Source organism: Pygocentrus nattereri, chromosome 24 (assembly GCF_015220715.1).
Source record: "Pygocentrus nattereri isolate fPygNat1 chromosome 24, fPygNat1.pri, whole genome shotgun sequence".
Classification (NCBI taxonomy): domain Eukaryota; kingdom Metazoa; phylum Chordata; class Actinopteri; order Characiformes; family Serrasalmidae; genus Pygocentrus; species Pygocentrus nattereri.
The window spans coordinates 13,574,286-13,594,801 of record NC_051234.1 but is presented as its reverse complement, the minus strand read 5'-3'; the positions used below and the strand labels follow the sequence as shown (position 1 = coordinate 13,594,801).

The 20,516-nt window shown below is 40.1% G+C and overlaps 1 protein-coding gene across 2 annotated transcripts; it reads right to left on the bottom strand.

Moving 5' to 3' along the window:
• Positions 1-21: 21 nt before the first annotated feature.
• virma (vir like m6A methyltransferase associated) lies at positions 22-18,764 on the bottom strand. Of its 2 annotated transcripts, none has more exons than XM_017723847.2 (23): positions 18,676-18,738; positions 17,340-17,452; positions 14,527-14,613; positions 14,325-14,373; positions 13,468-13,633; positions 13,203-13,322; positions 11,975-12,205; positions 9,617-10,811; positions 8,762-9,295; positions 8,357-8,511; positions 8,104-8,186; positions 7,740-7,833; positions 7,103-7,647; positions 6,268-6,503; positions 4,995-5,474; positions 4,750-4,882; positions 3,044-3,160; positions 2,653-2,813; positions 2,427-2,523; positions 2,103-2,269; positions 986-1,332; positions 739-882; positions 22-363 (listed from the first exon to the last, which is right to left on the bottom strand). In XM_017723847.2, the coding sequence occupies exons 1-23, from the start codon at positions 18,736-18,738 to the stop codon at positions 176-178; spliced, it is 5,505 nt and encodes a 1,834-aa protein (XP_017579336.1). In that variant the 3' UTR covers positions 22-175. The 2 variants fall into 2 exon arrangements, with proteins under 2 accessions (XP_017579336.1, XP_017579337.1); XM_017723848.2 differs by having other exon boundaries at positions 176-363; positions 12,005-12,205; positions 18,676-18,764.
• Between the last annotated feature and the right edge of the window lie 1,752 nt (positions 18,765-20,516).

Genomic DNA, 20,516 nt, shown 5'->3' with positions numbered 1-20,516 from the left:
GAAGAACAAACAACGCACGGAAGATATTCACAAGATTTTAATCCGTTTCCAACACAAAAATGAGCAATAAACACAATGATGCACCATTTCCATGGATACTGCAAATCCTCATCCTGATTGGTCCTTTAGAGCCACAAGGCTAAATGTTCTTGGCCAGTTTACAGTTGTACAGTTGTTAGCGGGTAAATGAGCGGACATGCCGACCACGACCGCCTCCACTCCCGCTGCTGCTAAATTTCCCTTGGCCACGCCCACTATCACTCACTCCACCTCCTCCTACACTAAGTCCACCTCCACTTAGCCAGGACAAACCAGTGCCTCTTCCTCTTGGGGCACGGTCCCGTGGAGCCAACCGGTATGCACCTGAGAGAATAATAAATGATCAGAAATGCAGTAAGAACATTCAAGATACAAGCTTTAAACTTATCTACAACATATAGTATATACACTAAAAAGGTATTTAATTTCAGAATACATTCTTGTGGAAAGACTGCAAGGGGGAAAAATGTATTAATTAACAAACAAATAAATAAACAAATAAATAAATAAATCTAACTGCATCTTCAAGCCCTCTACGATAAACTGACATCTAAGCATGTTTATGTCCAGGCTATCAGGCTATCCAGCAGATGGCACACTTACTCCAGTGACCAAACTGCTTTAAAAGATGCATAAAAGCATAAATGAGAAAAGCCCTTTATATCTATATTCTCGAATTTGTGAATGAGAATGGCATACCTGTCGGTGGTTGCCTTGATGGCAATGGTCGAGTGAAGTTGCTTTGTCCTCCCCGAGGTTCACTGTAAGTTCCTCTGTGAGTAACAGCTGTAACTGGAGCATTCCAAGTGGACCCACGGCCACCTTCACGACGTGGGTAATTACCTAACATGGGGTGTAAAAAAGTGTCATTTAATTAAAAAGCTTTCATATTGCAGTAAAAATCAAATGTAATGTATGGATTTTAAGTATAAATAACTGTGCATACCTGCAAGTAGAGCACTCTTGGGGGCAGGTGGAGTGAAGAAACGAGTGTGGCTCTGAAAGCCCCTCCCTCTAGTTCCTCCAGTAAACAAGCCTCTAGTGGGTGGCTTTGCTCCTCCTCCTTTGGGAGGTCGTTTAGGGAGTGCCAGGCCAGTAGGCAGGCTGACCTCCTTGAACTCTGCAGCCAGGAAGTCATCTACGTGCATGGAGGGCGGTCGACTGGTGTTCTGTTTGCGCTGTCGGAAGATGTCGTGCGGCCGGCTGAGCTGCCCAAAGGCACCGCGGCCCCGACCACGAGGGGCGGCCATTATGTGAGCGCGCTTGGCTGGCTCCACATACTCTGACTTACCACTGCAGAGTGATAAATACAGAAAAAAAAAATATCTTCAATTATGTGGGTTAAACCTTTTGATCAAAATCAAAACGTACAGTTTTTCCAATGAAACCACAAGAATGCCTAAACCATCATACAGTTGCCTAACAGGGACAAATATGTCACCAAATTTTTTAGACCATGTTGTCAGCATGAGGCAAATGTGAGATGATTTAAGCATGCGGTTTGCACAAAGGCAACTGGGGGACATCACAATGCTGTATGACTGAAGCTCAAAACTTTTAATGCCCCAAAGCAAGGAAAAATAAATGAAACCTGGAAAAACTCAGATTAGTGTATGACACCAAATCAAGACAGGTGCTCACACCATCACTAATAATAAAGAATTTTGCTTCCAGTCAACATAGACACAACAATTGGTAAATCTATAACACTGACCATACAGTTCACCATTTTATGAAGGTAAATACATCATTAATGCTTAAGTTATCACTTCTTTCACTAACATCAGTTACCTAGCACGTTACAAATGATCCTCGCTTTCATGAAGGTGTCCATGTTTTTTCCCCACTTCATAGCTTGAATATGCAGAGCTCAAAAACGATTTAATTCTGAGCTCTCTTCCAACTTTCAAGACAAGTCGAACGCAGCTACATTAGCCTTGTACCTCAAGTGTAAAACTTGGGCACCAAACACGTTTCATGTGTCCATTCATAGATGGATGCACTGATCAGGTGTACATGAGCTTTCTTCATATCCATGCTTGTTTGTAGTTTTGTATGTGTACCTGGAGGTGATGAAGGTCTCATGTTTATGCTTGCCCAGTCTGAAGCCCTTGGCTGGTTTGCTGTGGCCTGGGGAGGCAGGCTCACTGAGGAACGAGCGTTCTAACTCTGCCTTCAGGTCCAGATCAGGACAACACTGCTGTGCCAGTGCCACCAAATCTACTTTCACCTATAACGCATGGAAACAAACCAACACAATATAATCTTTCAGTACAAATATAGAGGACAATACCTCTCTAACGGTCAAAATGACTGAACCAGTTTTTGAATCCAGTGGCCACAGGTCTGTCTCTTGTTCTCATGCAAACACACAAGCAGGCACTCACCATATCCTGGTCTGTCTCCATGTCATCTGACTGGAATGGGGAAAACCAAAGAGCCCTTAGTTGCTCATCCAACATATCAGACAGGACATACACTGTCCTATGGCAAGAAAGAAAGGAAACAAACACACACCATAGGTCACACACAAACAACCAACATGAAACATATCTTTAAACTGCTTTTAAAAAAGCAATGACTAAGTCAGTTTAACCAAAAAGGTGACATTACCTGTTATTAAACTGTGTCTGTAGCGGCTCTGGAGAAGGTAGGGCGGGCTCGGATTCAGGTTCCATGTGGCTTGGAGCATCGCCAGAACCCTCCAGGATCTGCCGGAGTCCCACCACATTCTCCACTAGAGCCTCTAATGAATCATCATCTTTAAAGAGCTCCTACAAAAGGTTGGGCAGACAAAATAGAAAACATAATATCCTCAGTCAGCCAGAGTACCCAGGCCTAGTGTAGTACTTATGTATTTTGGTTTGATGTTTGACATAACGTCCACTGGCTAGATGAATCATTGGCACATAAATTAAATTGCTACCCACCAAAGGTACATGTCTGGACTGGACTGGACTGTATTGACTGTGAAGCTTAAAGTGCAGATGTATGCAGTCTTTACCGTGATGTGCTTCTCCAGCTCTGGCAGTGGATGCTCCGCTGAGTCATCTTTCCACTGCAGCAGCTGTTTCATATCATTCACACTCAGTGCCAGAGAGCGAGAGTCCATATCTTCATCCTGTTACAGGAAAAGCGGCTCAAGTAAACAGTTTACTTCCTCTCCTTCTCACATACTCACTGGGGTGGCAAAATGCAATGACGCATCACAATATATGGTTTTGAAGGCGGTGATTCAACTGTATGAACTTTGAAATGTTAGTTGAGCTAGAAGCAATAAGTCTTGTTATTAATTGACTTGGCAATGCTTATGCTTCACTTTTCCTTAACTTCATCAGAATTATGGTGTACCTTTAAACTGTGTAAAATTATGTATAAGAAAGTAACTTTTTGAAACTGCAAGCCTCTTTAGGTAGACAGGGTTGGTATTATGTTTGAAAGGTCAAAAAAGAGAAATAATACTTCTATTTTTTAAAATATGACATTGTGTATAAAGTAAAATATATGTTAATGTTACCATATGTTCATTTTGACTAATCAATAATCAATTTTTCCTTTTTATCATAATGGACTGATTAATCGATTGCGGAAATTATCATTACTTGCAGCCCTAAACTTTAGAATGCACAAATAAAAAAGCCTGTTGTGTTGTTTTTGTTCTCTACACTCCAGTACTAAAAAGTTCCTCCAGTCACATCTGTGTATTCACTGTATTATTAAATATAATTCTGAATTTAGACAAAATAAAACCCATCAGATCATGGTTAAATCTGCAGTTTCATAATGCATCAAATTGTTTCTTAAAGAATCACAAATCAAATATAATTGCTGTATGGTCAGAAATAAATACAACGTTACTGACGTGGATTCTTTTTCATGTTTTCTCTCACACATACCGCACTGCTCAAAAGCTATGAAAATTGTTTAAAACACAAAGTAAAAGCACAAATTCCTTATTTACAGGAAAGTTTTAATATTTTGGTGAATTGGTTCCTGACTTCTCCGTGTACTCAAGCCATTGCATGTATCTGTTAACTTCAACTACCATGCCTGATTCAATTATAATAAATGACTGATTAGCTGAACTACGTACTGAATGGTAACTGTACTCACTGGGCTTCGAGAACAGGTATGGAAATGCTTAAACTAACATACTGACATTTTTTTTTTCTTTGTTTAAATGTATTGTTTTTTGGCAAACAAATAAATACTTAATGCCCAGACAAATATTTACACATTATTTTTGCATATGACAAGACTTTTTGTACAGCACCGTACATACAGCTGGGCAATATGACAACATGCATCATTATTGTGCTAAATGACATGACTGTCAATGTGGTTTTCTGAGAATATCATAGACAACACCAGTCCTTAAGAAACACTTCCTAACTGCATGTCTGATTTAAAAGAGAGCATAATTAGTATCGTTTCATTGGACTTAGTGATGTTGAATACAAATAACTGGGTTCATAGATGTTATTTTGAAAAATGTGGCACTACTTTGTCTATTCTCATTTATTATATGTCATATGAATATAAATATACTGTGGCGTATTGTGTACTGGAAAAAAAAAACATTTTGAAGCATTGTGATATGACGTGCCCATATCGCCCAGCTCTAAATGTACATAGCTTAGGATTAATGCTAATACATACTCTATAATTTTTTTTTTCGTTCTTGGTTCACAAGCAACTTTATTTACTTACCATAGACTCATTGTTGAGGATCTGACGTAGGAAGTCCAACAAAGCAGACAGCAGCTCAGCTGATTCTTTATTAAATGATGTGGTTTCCCTCCTGAGCAGTGATGACACAGCTGAAGGGTGCTTCTTCAGGGAGCTGCAAAACACACCATATTCACTTACACACACATCTTAAAATACATCCACAGTAAGTATAGTGAACATTTTCCCTACTCCAAACTTACTATAAACAGACAAACCTTGCTTACCTCTTCAGGTGATAGAGGCCATAGTCATGCTCTGTCAGGAACATCATTGTTCTAAGGCAGGTGAGCTGGAGTGTGTAGCTGCTGTGACTGTGCCCAAGTACTTCCAACATTCTGTCACATATACCTGGCATCATGTCCCTTGAAGGCAAGGCATTGGCCAGCTGTTCTGCCTCAGACACACACACTTCCCCTGAGCCACTCACTATCAATGAAATATCCTGATCACATAACGACTGAATAATAGAAGCTGTCAATTCAGCATTCTGCTGCACTGATAAGCTGGCATCTGCTGGTGGGAGGAGCATAGACAGTAGAGAGGGGAGCATGTCCATCAGCTTGTCTTCAGCCCTCCCCTCGCCACGTACTTCGCTGCGTATGGTTCCGCCCAGAAGAGCCAACACGGCCACCTTACAAGAGCGCTGAGACACCAATGAGTCCAGCAGGGCAAGTAGCCTTGTCAACTGCGAGGTCACTCCTTCCCTACAGACAAAATGATGCAAACAATCAGAGTAACTGCTAAGCACACAGATAAATATAACAGAATGCTCAGCCTTTTATTTTTAGCCTGTGTGTGTGACATTTATACTCAGAGATACATGACATGGTTGGCAAAAACTGTGAAAAAAAAAAAAAAAAATAATTCACATTTTTAAAAATTAAATATGTTTTAGCAGCTAATTAATAATTTCTTCATCAGGCTTTTTATTTTCACTGTTTTTGCAACAATTTTGTCACACATCAGCTTTACAGAAAATCAAGTACAAGCTCTCAGTGAGCAAAGCAAAAACTAGAGAGCAAGAGGAAGAAATCTTGAGAAGAACCAAGACTGAAAAAAGGAAGCTGTCCTCCTCTAGTCAATAGCAGATAGCAAAACAACAACACAAGCTATATGTATAAAGAACTGACAGCCAATCTATAATAGTGAACATAGAAGAAAGAAAATAAATAAGCCTGTCATTGTATTCAGATTAAATAATGATGAATAAAGATTAGCTTCTCAGAGTCTAAGATCCAAGTTATTCCCAGTAAAGTATAAACTTTTGGTCTCTTTTTGGTCACCTGTAGAAATTGAGGACATGCTCAACAGAACATCACATCCTTATGCGTATCCTTATCCTTATCCGTATTTTTGCCACAGTTGTTTAAAGTTCAGTTGTCTTTAAGTAAATCATGCTTTGATGCACAAAAGCTGCTTTTTAAGTAATCAACATGGTCAAAATCATTCACTGATAAATCATTCACATCTGGTGCAAGTCTGAAACATATATCTTACTGTTGCATTTCCTCATGTAGTTGCTCCAGCAAGGTCCTCATGACGAGTGTGGCAGTAGGTGCTGCCAGGTCACAGAGCTGTACACACACACGTCGAAGCATGGAAAGGAGAGGTGGGCAGCTGCTCACGCATACACACCGTAGCACATCCTGTAAAACGCGTGCCTGAGCATGCAGGTGCATACTCCACAGCTTGCGTGTGTTCATTGCAACTCCAACATCTTGGACTGACAGTGCCTGGCAGAAAGAGAGCAAGAAAAGCAAGAGGTCCTTAAGCAACAAACCTTACTTAATGCAATGATACCTTTACAATAATTCAGGGGGTAAGACCTAAACGAAGAATTATAGCGAAGCAACCTAGAGTTCCTACATGCTACATATGCCGTTCTAGAGAAACTTGCAGAGTCAGAATTGCTCACAACAGTATGGATAGGAACCAGGCATCTTTAAATGTCTCTATAATTAACTATTTCACATCAAAACACTTCGTATGACTTAATTTAGTCTCCAGGATTGAATTAGACAGAATGTTTTAGAAATGAGTAGAATTCCTTTTAAGAAGGGTGTCCCATGAGGCACAAGTGTCCGAGGAGTCCAGGAAAGAATACCTGGACCTGCTGAATAAAAAGTAGCCATGTGCAATATGTAAAATGTAAAATATGTCCAATATGTGACATGTGGAACAAAATTGTAATAATTTTTAAAATGCTGCACTGCCAGAGCATATCATGCTACACATTGTGCATCATGAAATTGTCTTACTGTACTGTACTACTGTAGTACTGTAATATGTCATGCCACATTACTTTTATAATAATCTCATGTGTGTGTCTTACCTGTGTGGTTTGCATGGGCAGTGGTAGTGGCAACAACTCAGACAAGAGACTGAGACTGCTGTATATGTTCTCTGGCGCAGCCAGGACAGAGTTCAACACCTCCTTCAGCATGAGAGACCAGCTGTTTCCTGCCACCGTCTCCTCTGAGCCCGTCTCCTGCTCACTCACTGCATGTGTGAAAGTTAGCAACACCTCAACAATGTCACCCTGGATACGCAGCTCCTCTGTGTCCAGGCGACCAGTTGCTGGGGTGGAGCAGATGATCATGTGTAGGGTCACGCAGACAGCGGGAACGCGAACGTCACGAAACTCGCAAGCCCCACCGCACAGCAGCTCGGTAAGCATAGCTCTGATGAGTCTCAATGCACAGGAAGCCACAAACAACATTGTCACCCTCTGTGCTGTGGTGCCCATGGGTCCATGCAGTCGCCACAGGAGCAGAAGCACTGATGTCAGCTTCTGGAGGACTTTTATAAACGTGTCCATTCCCTCAGCACTGAATAGCGCTATCACTGCCTGGTTCCACTTCAGGTCCTTCTGCTGGCCTAAATAACCAAAACACAAATATAAACAAGGCCTTAATGAATGTTTAGAGTTTTCAATTGTAAGGAAGATCAGTGCATTTATGTTTGTGTACCTGTTACAGTAGATGGCGGACAAGCAATGTGACAAAGCACTCGTAGAGCTGTAACAAGGCCCACCCCTTCAGGCGTCATTAAATTTTCCAGGTTCTAACACAAGGGATATCATCTTAGTTATGCATGGTAAATGTTAAACTGTGTAGTTAACATATTATTATAAGGCTAATTATATGCAATGCAGCAGTTTATGTAAGAATACAGTTAGTACCCAGGAATAAACATGGACTCAAACACTCAAGTTAAAGACAATGCAATGCTATGCTGCAAATCAACGCAAATCCATTTGCTATTTTTCTGTGAATCATTGATGCCTAAATGTACTTTGCTTCTCATTCACCTGAACGCAGGTGTTCAACTGACCTGTTTGATAAAATCAATAAGGGTTGGGATGCCACTTATATCAAAGCGCAGCTTTTCAAGTGGCTCCAACCACTTACTCAGCTCTGAAACAAAAACACACAGCATACTACATGAAGTAAGATAAATATACACTACAAGGGTGGCAGAATAATTACAAAGTTAAAGATCTTGCTAAAGTTTAGTGTAGGATAACTAGGGAACCTAAACTAAGTAGGGCCAGATTATACAGATTAAAAATCAGAGATGAACTCACCCTGAAGTTTTGCATTGTTTTCATCAGCTTTGCAAATACTGAGCAACGGGGCAACATAATGTTCCATCATCTTCAGCTCAGTGGAGGTCTGAACCACCAGCAGCACAAGCATGCAGGCATAGTTGTAAGTTACAGACTTTCTAGCTTTTCCTTCCCTAAAAAGAAAGTATATTGTAAGACAATGACATTGTCATATCATCAAATGGGTAATTCAAGTAGGTTGAATGTGGGGTTAATAAGGGATATGCATGTGGTCCTTACGCAAGCTCATGTTAACTTAACATCACGAAGGCTATAACAAACATTCTAAGGATTATGCTGAAAGTGCTTGGGACAGTCTATATATAGGATGAACCCACACAAATGTTGTTCTGCGTGTATTCATTGTGTAGTAAGTGTGCTCACCCTTGTCCCTCTTTGGCATGGTGCTCCAGCAGGTTGACCAGACAGCTAAGGTTAGTGTCTAGGCTGAGTGTGTGTGTGACTGCACTCCGGCCTGTGCTACTAAAACTAATCAGATAGAGGTTGTGAAGTGTTGATAGGACATCTGGGTTGTCGCCTTCCTCAAGCTCTGGCACATTAAGCTCTGCAACAGCTTGAAGGGCATGTAGCGCCTGCATTAACCACACCCAAAATCCATCGTCCAAAGAGCCCTCTGCTCCTGGAGAGGTTTCCTCGCCCTCGCTCTCCATCATAGGAGTCAGAGGAGCCAGATGGGCCAGGTGAGATACAGGAGCCAGATGTGTAAGTGGTGTGAGAATGCGCAGGAGGAGGTTGGTGGGCTCATGCTGGCTGAGGAGGAAAAGGAGACCCTGCTGAGTCTGTGACAGGAAGCGCAGCAGCTCTCGAACTGCCTGTAGGACGCCAACATGGGCACAAGTAGCTGGAGAGGTCAAGACAACTGCTAAAGATTCCAAAAAGTGAGCAGCATGCATATACCTGTAACACAAAATAGTTTTATTACAGACATAAAGCTTTTCATAAAATGGAGACAAAATACACAAATGTTCAACTTAATTCTCCAATTTATAATTATAAACACTTTTTACCCAAAAAAGTTGCCAAATAACATAATGGTTAAAAACAGCCAATAATCATGCTATACTAATGAAGAATTCAACTGGTGTACAGTCATGTGTGCATATCAATGATTTAAGAATGGCTGAGCCATGCATAAAGCCTATCAGATTTTAGAATCAAAATTCTCTAACACATTTGGTAGGTCTGGCTAATCAGCAATTAAAACAATGAAGGAAGCACCTATATAGCGTCGGATAGGGATCATCTCGCTCTGGGGGTCCAGTGATACGAGCTGTGGTTGGGAAAGCCTTGCTAGGTGGCTGCACCATGCAGTGTGGCGCTGTCTCCAGCAGGTGGTGCAACTCTTCCAGCAGACCCTGCAGCCTCTCCAGGTCAGCCTCTGACAGAGAAGCGGACTCCAGCAGAGTATCCATATCCATGGGGCTCTCTGGCTCTGCCTCAAGGTTTTCCCGCTCTCCCTCTTCCCCCTCTCTGTCAGTGCTTTCTCTTTCTCTCTCCCTCTCTCCTCCTTCTCTTTCTCTCTCTCCAGCCTCACCTTCTCCATGCTGGCGCTCAGCCCATGTGCCTGCTGTTTTCTGAAGGTCAGTCAGCACTTCATAAAAATGCCCCTTCTGCAAGATGGCTGCACCCGCTGTGGCCACTCGGACTGTCTGGTCCAGCAGGAACAGCTCGAGCAGACGCTGATACCCGCTGGTCCCTCTGTTGTCATGGTGATCCTCTCTGAGAAGTGCCTCCATGCCTTGTGGTTCGCTTATGATGCTGTCGAGGGAGCGCAGCACACTAAGTTTTAGAGTGGAAGACACATGGTCTGCAAACAGCAGTTCCAGCAAGCGGCTCACAACACCCTTTTCCAACAGGACTTGCACAGCTTGGGTGCCGCAGTCTGCAAGAGAAGAGGCCAGTTTGGCCCCCGCTTTTAGCTGCCGGAGGTTCAGAGCAATTGGCTGTGCCAGTGCAGAGTCCAAATTAAGCGCTTCCGATGTCCATTCAACTAGCAGCTTCAGCTGCTCCTTCTGGCCTTCAGTGTCCTTAACTGACAAGACACTCAAGCCTTTCACCAGCAAGGCTGGAACTTCCTCTAATGCAGTTACCCATCCTGCTCCACGTTCTGCTTCTGGTCCCTCCCCCCAGGCCTCTAACAGTTCCGACAACTTAGCTGCAGACTCTGCACACAGGGACGTTTGGTCCTGGAGATCCATTCCCTTCAGGCGGTTCAGTTCTGCCTCGTAACGCGTAATATGGGGTGGGGTAAAGTGCTGGAGAGGGCGGAGCTCCCGTTCATAGGGATCATACTGGACTGTTGGTAATGAGGCAAGGTCCTCAGGTGTGTAGTCAAGGTCAAAGGCTGGCAACTTAAAAGCCCCGCTCTCCAGGTCTTCTTCATCACTGGAGATTTGCTCATAGCCATCATCACCTGAAGAAAGAAGTAATATGTTAGCTAAACATGCATAATGACCTGTTTTGATGTTGTCCTACTCCACTTAATTTCATGCTCATTTCACAGCTCTTCTGTACTTTATCTAATAAGCAATTAATTAGTGGGAAGCTCTAAAACACACACACAAAAAAGTGTAATGTGCGCCCAAGTAACAAACAATTACTGTTGAGCATGTTTGCCTTCACTTTGGTACTTAAAGCCTTTACACATCGAGCAATAATTATTTGTTTGATTTATTTGGACTAGGCTTGTGATATCAATCCCACCACAAGCACACCATCTCAGCATGTTCAGTTCTTTAGAAAATGGAGCAGTGTGCCATAAATGCAGATTGCAGGCTACTCTTTACGTTGAGAGAATCCTCTCACAGCACTACTTTCCAGTAAGCTGTTTCAGCATGGCTAGTTGTATTGTGGCAATGCATTACCTACCAAGCTTAAACTGGAAAAACTAAACATTCTTTCTGGTAAGTAACTTTGTCATTTGTCAGATTCACCAACTTTAATCTCTGATGGTTCTTGCTATGGTTTGGTAGCTTTTCCTGCAGGTATAATACATGTTTGTGTTTACAGCTAATCAACTGCTTCTTGTTAAAATAATAAAACAACTAAAACCATATGAAGCAGCCTACATGTAACCATTATTGCAGGTATGTGTTCCTTTTTGTGTATAATAATCGACATAATCACAATGAAAAAGCCATTTTTGTAGCACAAACAACAGGGTGTAATTGAAAAAAATACAATGGTCATGTACAATTTGTATAGTTGAGCTAAAAACAAAGTTGCTAAAACAATTATGTCTGAATATTTTACATTTTAGTGTTGTTTATTCATGTTGTGTTTGGTATATAATGGTCTTAACTCTGCAAGCATTCTTTTGAAACTCATAAAGATGCAGAATCTACACTGAACTAAGAAAAGTAGGTTGCATGCATGATATTGACTGCAGCACACTAAAGCCCATAGAAATAGCTTCTTCTATTTCTATGACATAGACCAGCAGGGGGAGGCTGTTTGACATGCAGTGTGATGGCAGTTAGATCCTCACTCTTCTCAGGTTAGTGTGTGAGCATGATGGAAGACACACACACGCACACGTGAGGCTGAGGAACACACACCACGATGCGCCTCCCCTACCTTCGCCATCATCCTCCATCTCCTCCTCACCCTCTTCTTCATCCTCCTCCTCCTCTTCTTCAGCTTCACTTCCCTCAGACCGGGCATCATCATCTTCTTCCTCTGCTGGTCCTTCATCTTCTTCTTGTTCTGGATCTGAGTATGCATCATCAGGAGGGAGAGAACTACGCTCCGGAGAAACGGGCTCCAGGTAATCGTCCCCACGCTCCACACACTCCTCCTTTACTGGGCCTATGAAGAACACACAGTGATCATCAGCGATTTTATGATGCATTATTGCTACTGTCAATTCAATAAATTATGTCATGACTCACTTCCCTATCTAGCATCTATTGCCAGTATTTCTACAACACATGGACAACTGATCGCTTCACTTAAAAAACAAACATACAGAAATTTTGACTGATGGGAACAGAAAGGTTACACGTTCAAAATAATACCACATAATAAAGGAGCACTCAGGCTAAATGAATAAAATATTATTCATTGCTAGATCTGTTGTAAGCATGCCAGTAGTCTCGAGAGTATAATTTTCTGTTTTAAAGACTTGGAAAACCTCCAGATGTGATTATAAATAGATTATTCTACATATTTGCAGATTGGGATTATATACATATTTACATAATTCATGTTAGGCATTGTAGTTAAACAACAATGCTCAAAACACAAAAGGATACAAAATACTGAATTTTGCTAAATTGATGAGGAAAAACGTTAGCGACATTAACAGAATGCTACGCAACAGAACATTACATGAAAAATATAAAATGTTACATAAATGCTAGGCCAGAATACCCCTTTACCAAATCTGGACATTAGTATATGAAAAACTATTGTGTATGCAATATAGTTTTTCAGCATTTTTTTTGCTTAATGCTTAATTTGGCACCACTGACTTGCTGGTGTATCAGCCTATTCTAACAGAACAGAACATGTTGAAAACCACTTGTATTGAAAGAACCAATAATATTACCTCCAGAGGCAATCTGGCATGGATTTTTACACATGCCTTTAAACATACACAATAATGTTTTTATGGGGTAACTACATTATTGTACCATTGTAGCTATGCTGCTACAATGCCTATACCTACACCAACTCCCTCAGCCTTTTAGTTTCTCAAATAAACATTCCATTTTGTCAGAAAAAGTCCCCCCCCTCAAAAGAACTAGCAAAATGCCTGCTCATCAGAATTTCCACTATGGGAACATATAACAGATACACAGACCTGGCACAGGCAATGCATCCTCATCGTCGTCGTCTGGAGGTGGAGGCCCTGGCGGGGTACGAGGCCCTCTGGGTTGTGGTCTTGGTGGGCTCCCATTGAACTGCTCCTCATTTTCCCACTCTGAGAGACAAACAAACACCACAGCACATTATCTCTACTCCTTTTCTTTTGCCTTTATGAGTGAAAGAGATATGTATAATTCCTAAAAATGCACCCTCTAATTTAAGATGCATCATAAATATGTGTGTGAAATATATTCACTGACCATGCTTGACATTCCTCTTGGAGGTAGGTGGCTGTTGCTGTGGCGGAGGGGGTGGAGGTGGGGGTGGAGAATCGCGCTCATGGCTGTGGGGGCGTTCAGCTGTACCGTACACCGCCAACGTTAAACACGTGTACCACCCACGCAGTACCAGACCATCTGTATTTATCTGGTTAAATAAATCAACCAAAGACTTAATGTAATACGGGTATTTTAAAAAAATCATCTGAGGTTACTTCACAAAACACGATACACTACAGAATCACAGCAGCTTCTAGTGACAGAGGTGATTCTCTTGGCTTCCTACTTTTTACAAACATACAAAATGAAGTTAAAAAGCTTTTCATTTGACTGTATTAATGCCAGTCAAATTCATAAAATGAAAGCAATAAGAAAATCGTAGAAAAGTAGAAACTGTCAAATTGCATTGGCTGACTCATAACATTTTTTTGTATTAAAAATTAGAAATTGTGCAATCTCTTGCCTCGGATACAGCATTCAGGGTCACTTTCCCCCTCTAAAGAGAAATGTCTAATCTAAAGCTGTAGGATCACATTCCCTAAAGGAGAAAGTCGAATATTTCAGGATCACTCTCCTTATCTGGAGCGCTGCGGCAAAGGGAATTCTTTCTAACAGGCAAATAAGGGAATTTGCATAGAAGTCCTGGATCACTTGGTTGAAAGGCTCAGTCAGAGTATAACACTGAAATGGCCAGGGCAAAGAATATCAGGCATAGTGTTTTGTATAGAAGTGCATAAACACACACACACACACACACACACACACACACACACACACAGACACACACACACACACACAGAGAAGAGAATAAGTGACAAAGTAATTCATGAGTCTCTCACCTTGCCATTGGGCCTGAAGACAATTGATTTATTTTCATCGTACTCCAAACTAGAAAGAAGAAATTTATATGAACACTATAGAATAATCAGTAAGTGTACAAAAAAGAAAATGTTTTTTTTAGACAAAAAGTGTAAAGCACATGTCCGTGTACAAAAGTCGCAAGTAGTGGTATTTACATGTGTGTGCAAGTGTACGTGGTACCTGCCTAGCCGGTCAAACACTGGGGCGCTGGGTTTGGAGACGTTGTTGAAGAACAGGTCCAACTGGAATGCATGAGGGGCAGTTTCCCTGAAGAAAAAAAACACACAAGGGGATCAGATAGTTTTAGAAAGCCGATACTGATAGTTAAATAGCTAAACACAGCAATTCGAACCATTACGCTGTGTCGTACACCAACAAAAAACAAAGCCTTTACACTGACCTCAAAGCCAAAATTCTTTATGTCCTTCAAATAATCCTGGCTCTGCACAATTTCATCCTCTTTATGATCAATAAATGTCCATCCATTGCATTTAAGAACACTATACCAATTTATACTCAGCTTTAAGCCTGTCTTGAGAATGAAATTTTAATTAATTAATAAATAACTGTCAAATAAGTAATTATGACCAACAACTTCATTGTAATTTTTTTTTGCAAATTCTGATGACAAGCCGAAAATGGCCAAATTGACTGATTAACTATTTTGCTTCAATTTGGAGTTAACATTAGGCATGAAAAGACATACTGTGCTCATAAACGTCTACAGAATCATGTGTAGAGTCAAGCAAAGCTTACGTTTCTCTTAAAAGTGTGAAAATATGACAAAAAAAAAAACTCTTGTTCTGCAAGCATACATGATTAACAATGTTAGCATTAGTGACCTGGCTAACAAAAACATTAATCTGCACTACCCTCTAAACATGTCTGAGCTGCTTTCTTTAAGATTTAATTATCAGTACCCGGCTGATCAAAATACATCTGTTTCACATACTGTGTATTCTAAAATTTGCTCAAATAATTATGATCATCTCACATAATTGTCTGATTGCAGTTAATTAACAGTTGTGATTGGCCTTCTCAGCCAACACAATGCCAAGAAATAGCTACATTTCGGTCCAAAGAATTTTTTGGTGAATAACATTGTAAGGCTTCAAAAAGTCTGCCAATGTGGCAACGGAAATGGAAATTGTTGCTAATGCATTATGAATGTTGAGAAAACTTTTTCTGCTCAACTTTAGCACAAAAATTCTTTACTGATAGCTTAAATGTCAAATTTTTCTTCCAAGAAAAATAATGTAAATATAAATGTGTTTTTAAAAAAAATCCTGACACTTAAGACTACAGCCTTTGAAAATGGAAAGTGCTCAAACGATTCTATAAGGAATAGGAAGAACAGGATATTTCATGGTAACAATTTAGATGGGGGTGGGGAATAATAGAAAAAAATAAATAAAATAAACATTTCCTAATCTGGAAATCCAAAGGTGATTGACAGAAAAAAGTTGCATGTCAGCAAAAGCACCATTTTTAATGCACTGCCATCAACACAGACACTGAGAATATAATATGTGGCCCCGTGTCCAATTAAATCTGGAGGTGGCATTTTGGTATCAATCTGTGTCAATACCGAGGCAATATCAGCAGAAAATGCTGGATCGGATGTTGGACTGAACAAAATGAATGAATGCAATCTAATAAATCTGATATAATCTAATGACAAAGTCAGTACAAAATATCACATAATCACATTGTGTAATGTGACGTCAGCTGTGTGTGGCACCCTGTGGGATAGTAGAGTAGAGCCTATATGCTCATCTAATGTGAAGTGCTTTAATTAAAACATCTCATTTTACATTCATACACAGACATAAAATGACTATCACCTGACAAAGTAAAATGCATTACAAGATTATGTTACCAGTCTTATATCTGTGTTTTTTTTTCTCTCTGTTCTACTTCATGGCTGTAAAATATATATGTAAATCATTAATAAATTACTAGAGAGAGAGAGAGCAGAGAGAAAGACACTGAGAAAAGAAAACATGGGTGAGTCATAACTGAAAGTAGTAGAATAGGGGGTGTGGTGGACCTGATACTTAAGAAGAGTGGGAAAAGCAGAAACCAAAACACAAAAGCCCACTCCTATTCCTTCACAATATCGTTCAGCTCCCCTCAGTTTCTTGGTGCAGAATGCTGTGTCAAACTGATTGTCTTGGGAACACCACATTTTGCCATCAAACAGTTCAATGCTTCCACAAACATTTTGAGGACATAGTGAAAAAAAAAAATCATTACACTTGCTGGATGACGTATTGAACAAAGAAAGCCAGTATACAACAGGGAATGCACTAAATAAATGAACAAAACACACACTGAATAAATAATGCAGTGTATATATTAGAGTTGTGCAATCAAAACTGACTGATTTTTCAGCAACTGGCAAATGTATTATTTTTATTTGGACAATCTGTGTGGCAGTTTTATGATGTAAATAACGATCTCATTAGCAGGGAAAAGACTGTTTTTGAATGCTGCTGCTAGACCTATACAAAAATGTCTTAACACAATTATGCATTATACAGTTTCTTACTTATTGAGCCAAAAGCGTCTTACTTTCAAATGTTATTTCTATCTGGACTTTGGGTAATATAAAGTAATGAAAGTGTGCCAGTGTGTTTCATGTGTTCATTCCATCCACACAGTAAATCTAAACGAAAAAAGTCTAATAAAAAAAATCTAATAAAAAATTGGCATTGGCCAAATTAAAAAAAGAATCTATAATTCAAAAGTATTATCATTGCATGTAGTATATAACTTAACACATCATGTTTGAAAACCTGCAACAAATGAGTGAACTCAAATTAGGGTCTAACAATGCATGCAAGTGAACAAACAATGGAACACTGCCCCAATCCTGAAGAGTTAGATGAGTGAACAATAGGTCAGAAACCACTACTGATTTCAGGAATGATAACATATCAGTTATCCATATACATAAACAGGCTTGTTTAAGAAGAATTCCAAGCTCTCACCCGAAAGCTCTACTGTCTGGGAGGTTGCTGTGGGCCTTGATACCAGGAGGGATGACTCGGACTTCTGTGATCAACACACCATACGGAAACCGCACCACATCCACATTAGTAAGCTAGAGAGAAAACACAAATAAAAAAATGTCCCCAAAACCTCAACACTGGTATCCACATCATTGAGGGAATGATGCATGTAATCATGGATCAGCCTACTTATTTGTGATCTCTAAAGATTTTAACGTTCTTGCCCTATATTTGTCATAAACAGTATTTTGATTTTAAACAAGAAACAAACACCAGTTCCTTCATCTGGTCCTAAACTCATTTCATTGTTGCAAATGACTGGTTTAACTGGTTTCTATAATGCCGTTGGAAAAAGAAAGGGGGAGGGGTGTAGAGCTGCTCACGCTGGTGTTACGCATAAAGTCTTGATATTAATATAAAAACATTAAAATATATTTTAAGTCATGGATACTTGACAGATGACTTGTGGGTTTGTACTGTTGTTTTCGGGGATTTCGAGATGCTCCAAAACTAACGTTTTGTTTTGCCTGTAAAAAGGTGCTGGCAAAATTCATTCATTCAGCTTTGTCCTCCTGCAAACTACAGCCAAACCAGACTGTACCCTTGCTAGAAACTGTACCTGCTTTGTAAGCTTTCATGCCTTTCTACATATCCTGAATTCTGGAGCTTTGTGCAGTCTATGCAGTAACACAGAACATAACTGTCTCAGATAAGCAATGCTTTCTGGTGACCGATGTCACCACCACATCCACAATGTTACGATACAATTTCGCATACTATAATTACAAACGAAGCGTTTATAATCATTCGCTATGTAACTACTGTTCCTAATGCAACTTCTGTGCCAAACATACCCACAGTTAGCCAAGTTGGCTAGCTACTTACATTCAACAAACCAAGCTAGGTAACTAGCTAACACAGCCAGCTAGCAGCATGCTACCAAAACGAATGGAAAAGACATGAAACGTTTAGCCATGTTGGCTAACATGGGGAGCTCCGTGGCTAACCTTTTAACAAACGACAGCTCCAGAACTCAAGCAGCTACCTCTGTGATTAATGTTTGTGTTCATGGCTTCAGAAGACAGCAAGAGCAGTTTAATAACCTCCCTAGACGTGTAAAGTACCACGCTAATCTAGATGTAGTACCGTACACTAGCGCAACCGGCTAACCAGCCTACTTGCTAGCTGAGGTTTGTTGACGGAGCGCAGTGTCTTGTGACCTTTTTTGCATGAAGCACTGCATTCAGGCACAGAGGCACAGCCTTCAGCAGACAATCTCGAACACGAAACGAAAACGCAAATGTCTAGAAGTTACCTCTGCGCTCTGGTGTTTAAACGTATCTAAAAAGAGAAGCTCCATTGAGGAATCCCCCGCCATCTTTTTCGGTCACATCTGAACTTCCGTCGGAAATACATGTGAGCGCCGGATATCAAAACAAGAGTCGAGCTGTTCGCTGCAGTTCAGCGACGGCAAGTTAGCTGAATCTTTTCAGACTTTTTTTTATATAAAAAACAAAATCTAGCAACAAATTCAGCTACTTTTACTTTTTATTCGACACTTTTAGCAACTTTTGAAAAGTGACTCAAATGCTAAACACGCGCTTGTTATTAGCCTGTTTGTATAATTGTTCACCAGTTATGTAGCATTTTAGCACAAACTTAAATCACTTTTCAGACTGTGTAGTTTTACTAGTTAATATGAAAAGAAATAAAATGACAATATTGTTGTATTTAATAATAAAAAGGTCTGACCATAAAATGTGTTGTGTTTATATTTCTTTTACAAATAAAAATGTGTCATAATAAACAAATCTGAACTAACATGAGATAGCCAGTCAATCTGAGTAAGGTCACTGTGTATGTTATGTAATAAAATAATTATGCAATAAGATAAATTAGGTAGTACCATGTAAGACTGCAAATTCTCCACAGAAGATCACTCCTCCTTATTTAATAAAGTGCTACTATGTTCTCAGACAAAAGCAGTAACTGCTTACATGTACTAAGTGCTAAAGGTTTTATGTTTTTATACTTTCCTGAGTATTTTCAAATGATAATATGTTTACTTCTACTCAGATATATTTGTGAGGAAAGGAATTTGCTTTGTGTTACTTTTTTCATTTTTTCAAGTTTAGTTAAATGATTTTCATGTTTAGTTTCACATTACACTGGTTACAGCATCTGTAGTTGGTTGCACCTCCCAATTTGAGCTTTATCATATTATTTTAGACTAAGAGTGCATCATAAAGAGAAGAAGGGCAAACTTCAGTTGTTATGCTAACATGCTGCATGTACTAAGAGGTTTCACTCTTGTTCTATAAAGAACTTAGTACTTAAGCAGTTTCTGCTCAAGTTATGTTTTGGAAAGATACGTTTACATTTATTTATAAGTTACAATTTCATTGTAGTATACAGTTAAACTATAAAACATAGTTAGACATGAGCCTGGGTTTAGGCTACTTTACCTGCCACTGTTTTGCTGTAAGCCAATGGCTGTACAGACTATGGAGCCATCATTAATGGAATTTTGTTTCCTATTTACACTCTCTTCATCACAAGATGATGCATTAATGTCTTTCATTCCCTTCATGAACCTTTTGTAACAGATGTTAGAGCAACATATAAAATATATAAAAAAAGAGAAGTTAAACTTCACAAAATTTAAAAAAGATCCAAAGTTATTTAGAAGACAAATATTAAAGTTCCCTTCATTAAGTGATTGCTTTTCTATGTTCAATGACAATAACATTTAATTTATTTTAATGGATTAAAATAAGGCGGCACGGTGGCGTGGTGGGTAGCGCTGTCGCCTCACAGTGAGGAGGGCCTGGGTTCAATTCCCCGGCCGGGCGGCCAGGGTCCTCTCTGTGTGGAGTTTGCATGTTCTCCCCGTGTCTGCGTGGGTTTCCTCCGGGTTCTCTGGTTTCCTCCCACAGTCCAAAGACATGCAGTCAGGCCAATTGGACATGCTACATTGCCCCTAGGTGTGAGTGACTGTCTGTCTGTCTGCCCTATGATGGACTGGCGACCTGTCCAGGGTGTATCCTGCCTTCCATCCGAAGACTGCTGGGATAGGCTCCAGCATCCCCCCACGACCCTGACGGAGAAGCGGCTTAGAAAATGGATGGATGGATGGATTAAAATAATGTTTGCCTA

Excerpts from the sequence above, each read along its gene's own strand:
- virma (XM_017723847.2), bottom strand. The coding sequence starts at position 18,738 with ATGGCGGGGGATTCCTCAATGGAGCTTCTCTTTTTAGATACGTTTAAA. Across the intron at positions 10,812-11,974 it reads GATGGAGGATGATGGCGAAG|GTGATGATGGCTATGAGCAA; the intron begins GTAGGGGAGGCG and ends TTCTTTCTTCAG. Across the intron at positions 4,883-4,994 it reads GGCCTCTATCACCTGAAGAG|CTCCCTGAAGAAGCACCCTT; the intron begins GTAAGCAAGGTT and ends TGTGTTTTGCAG.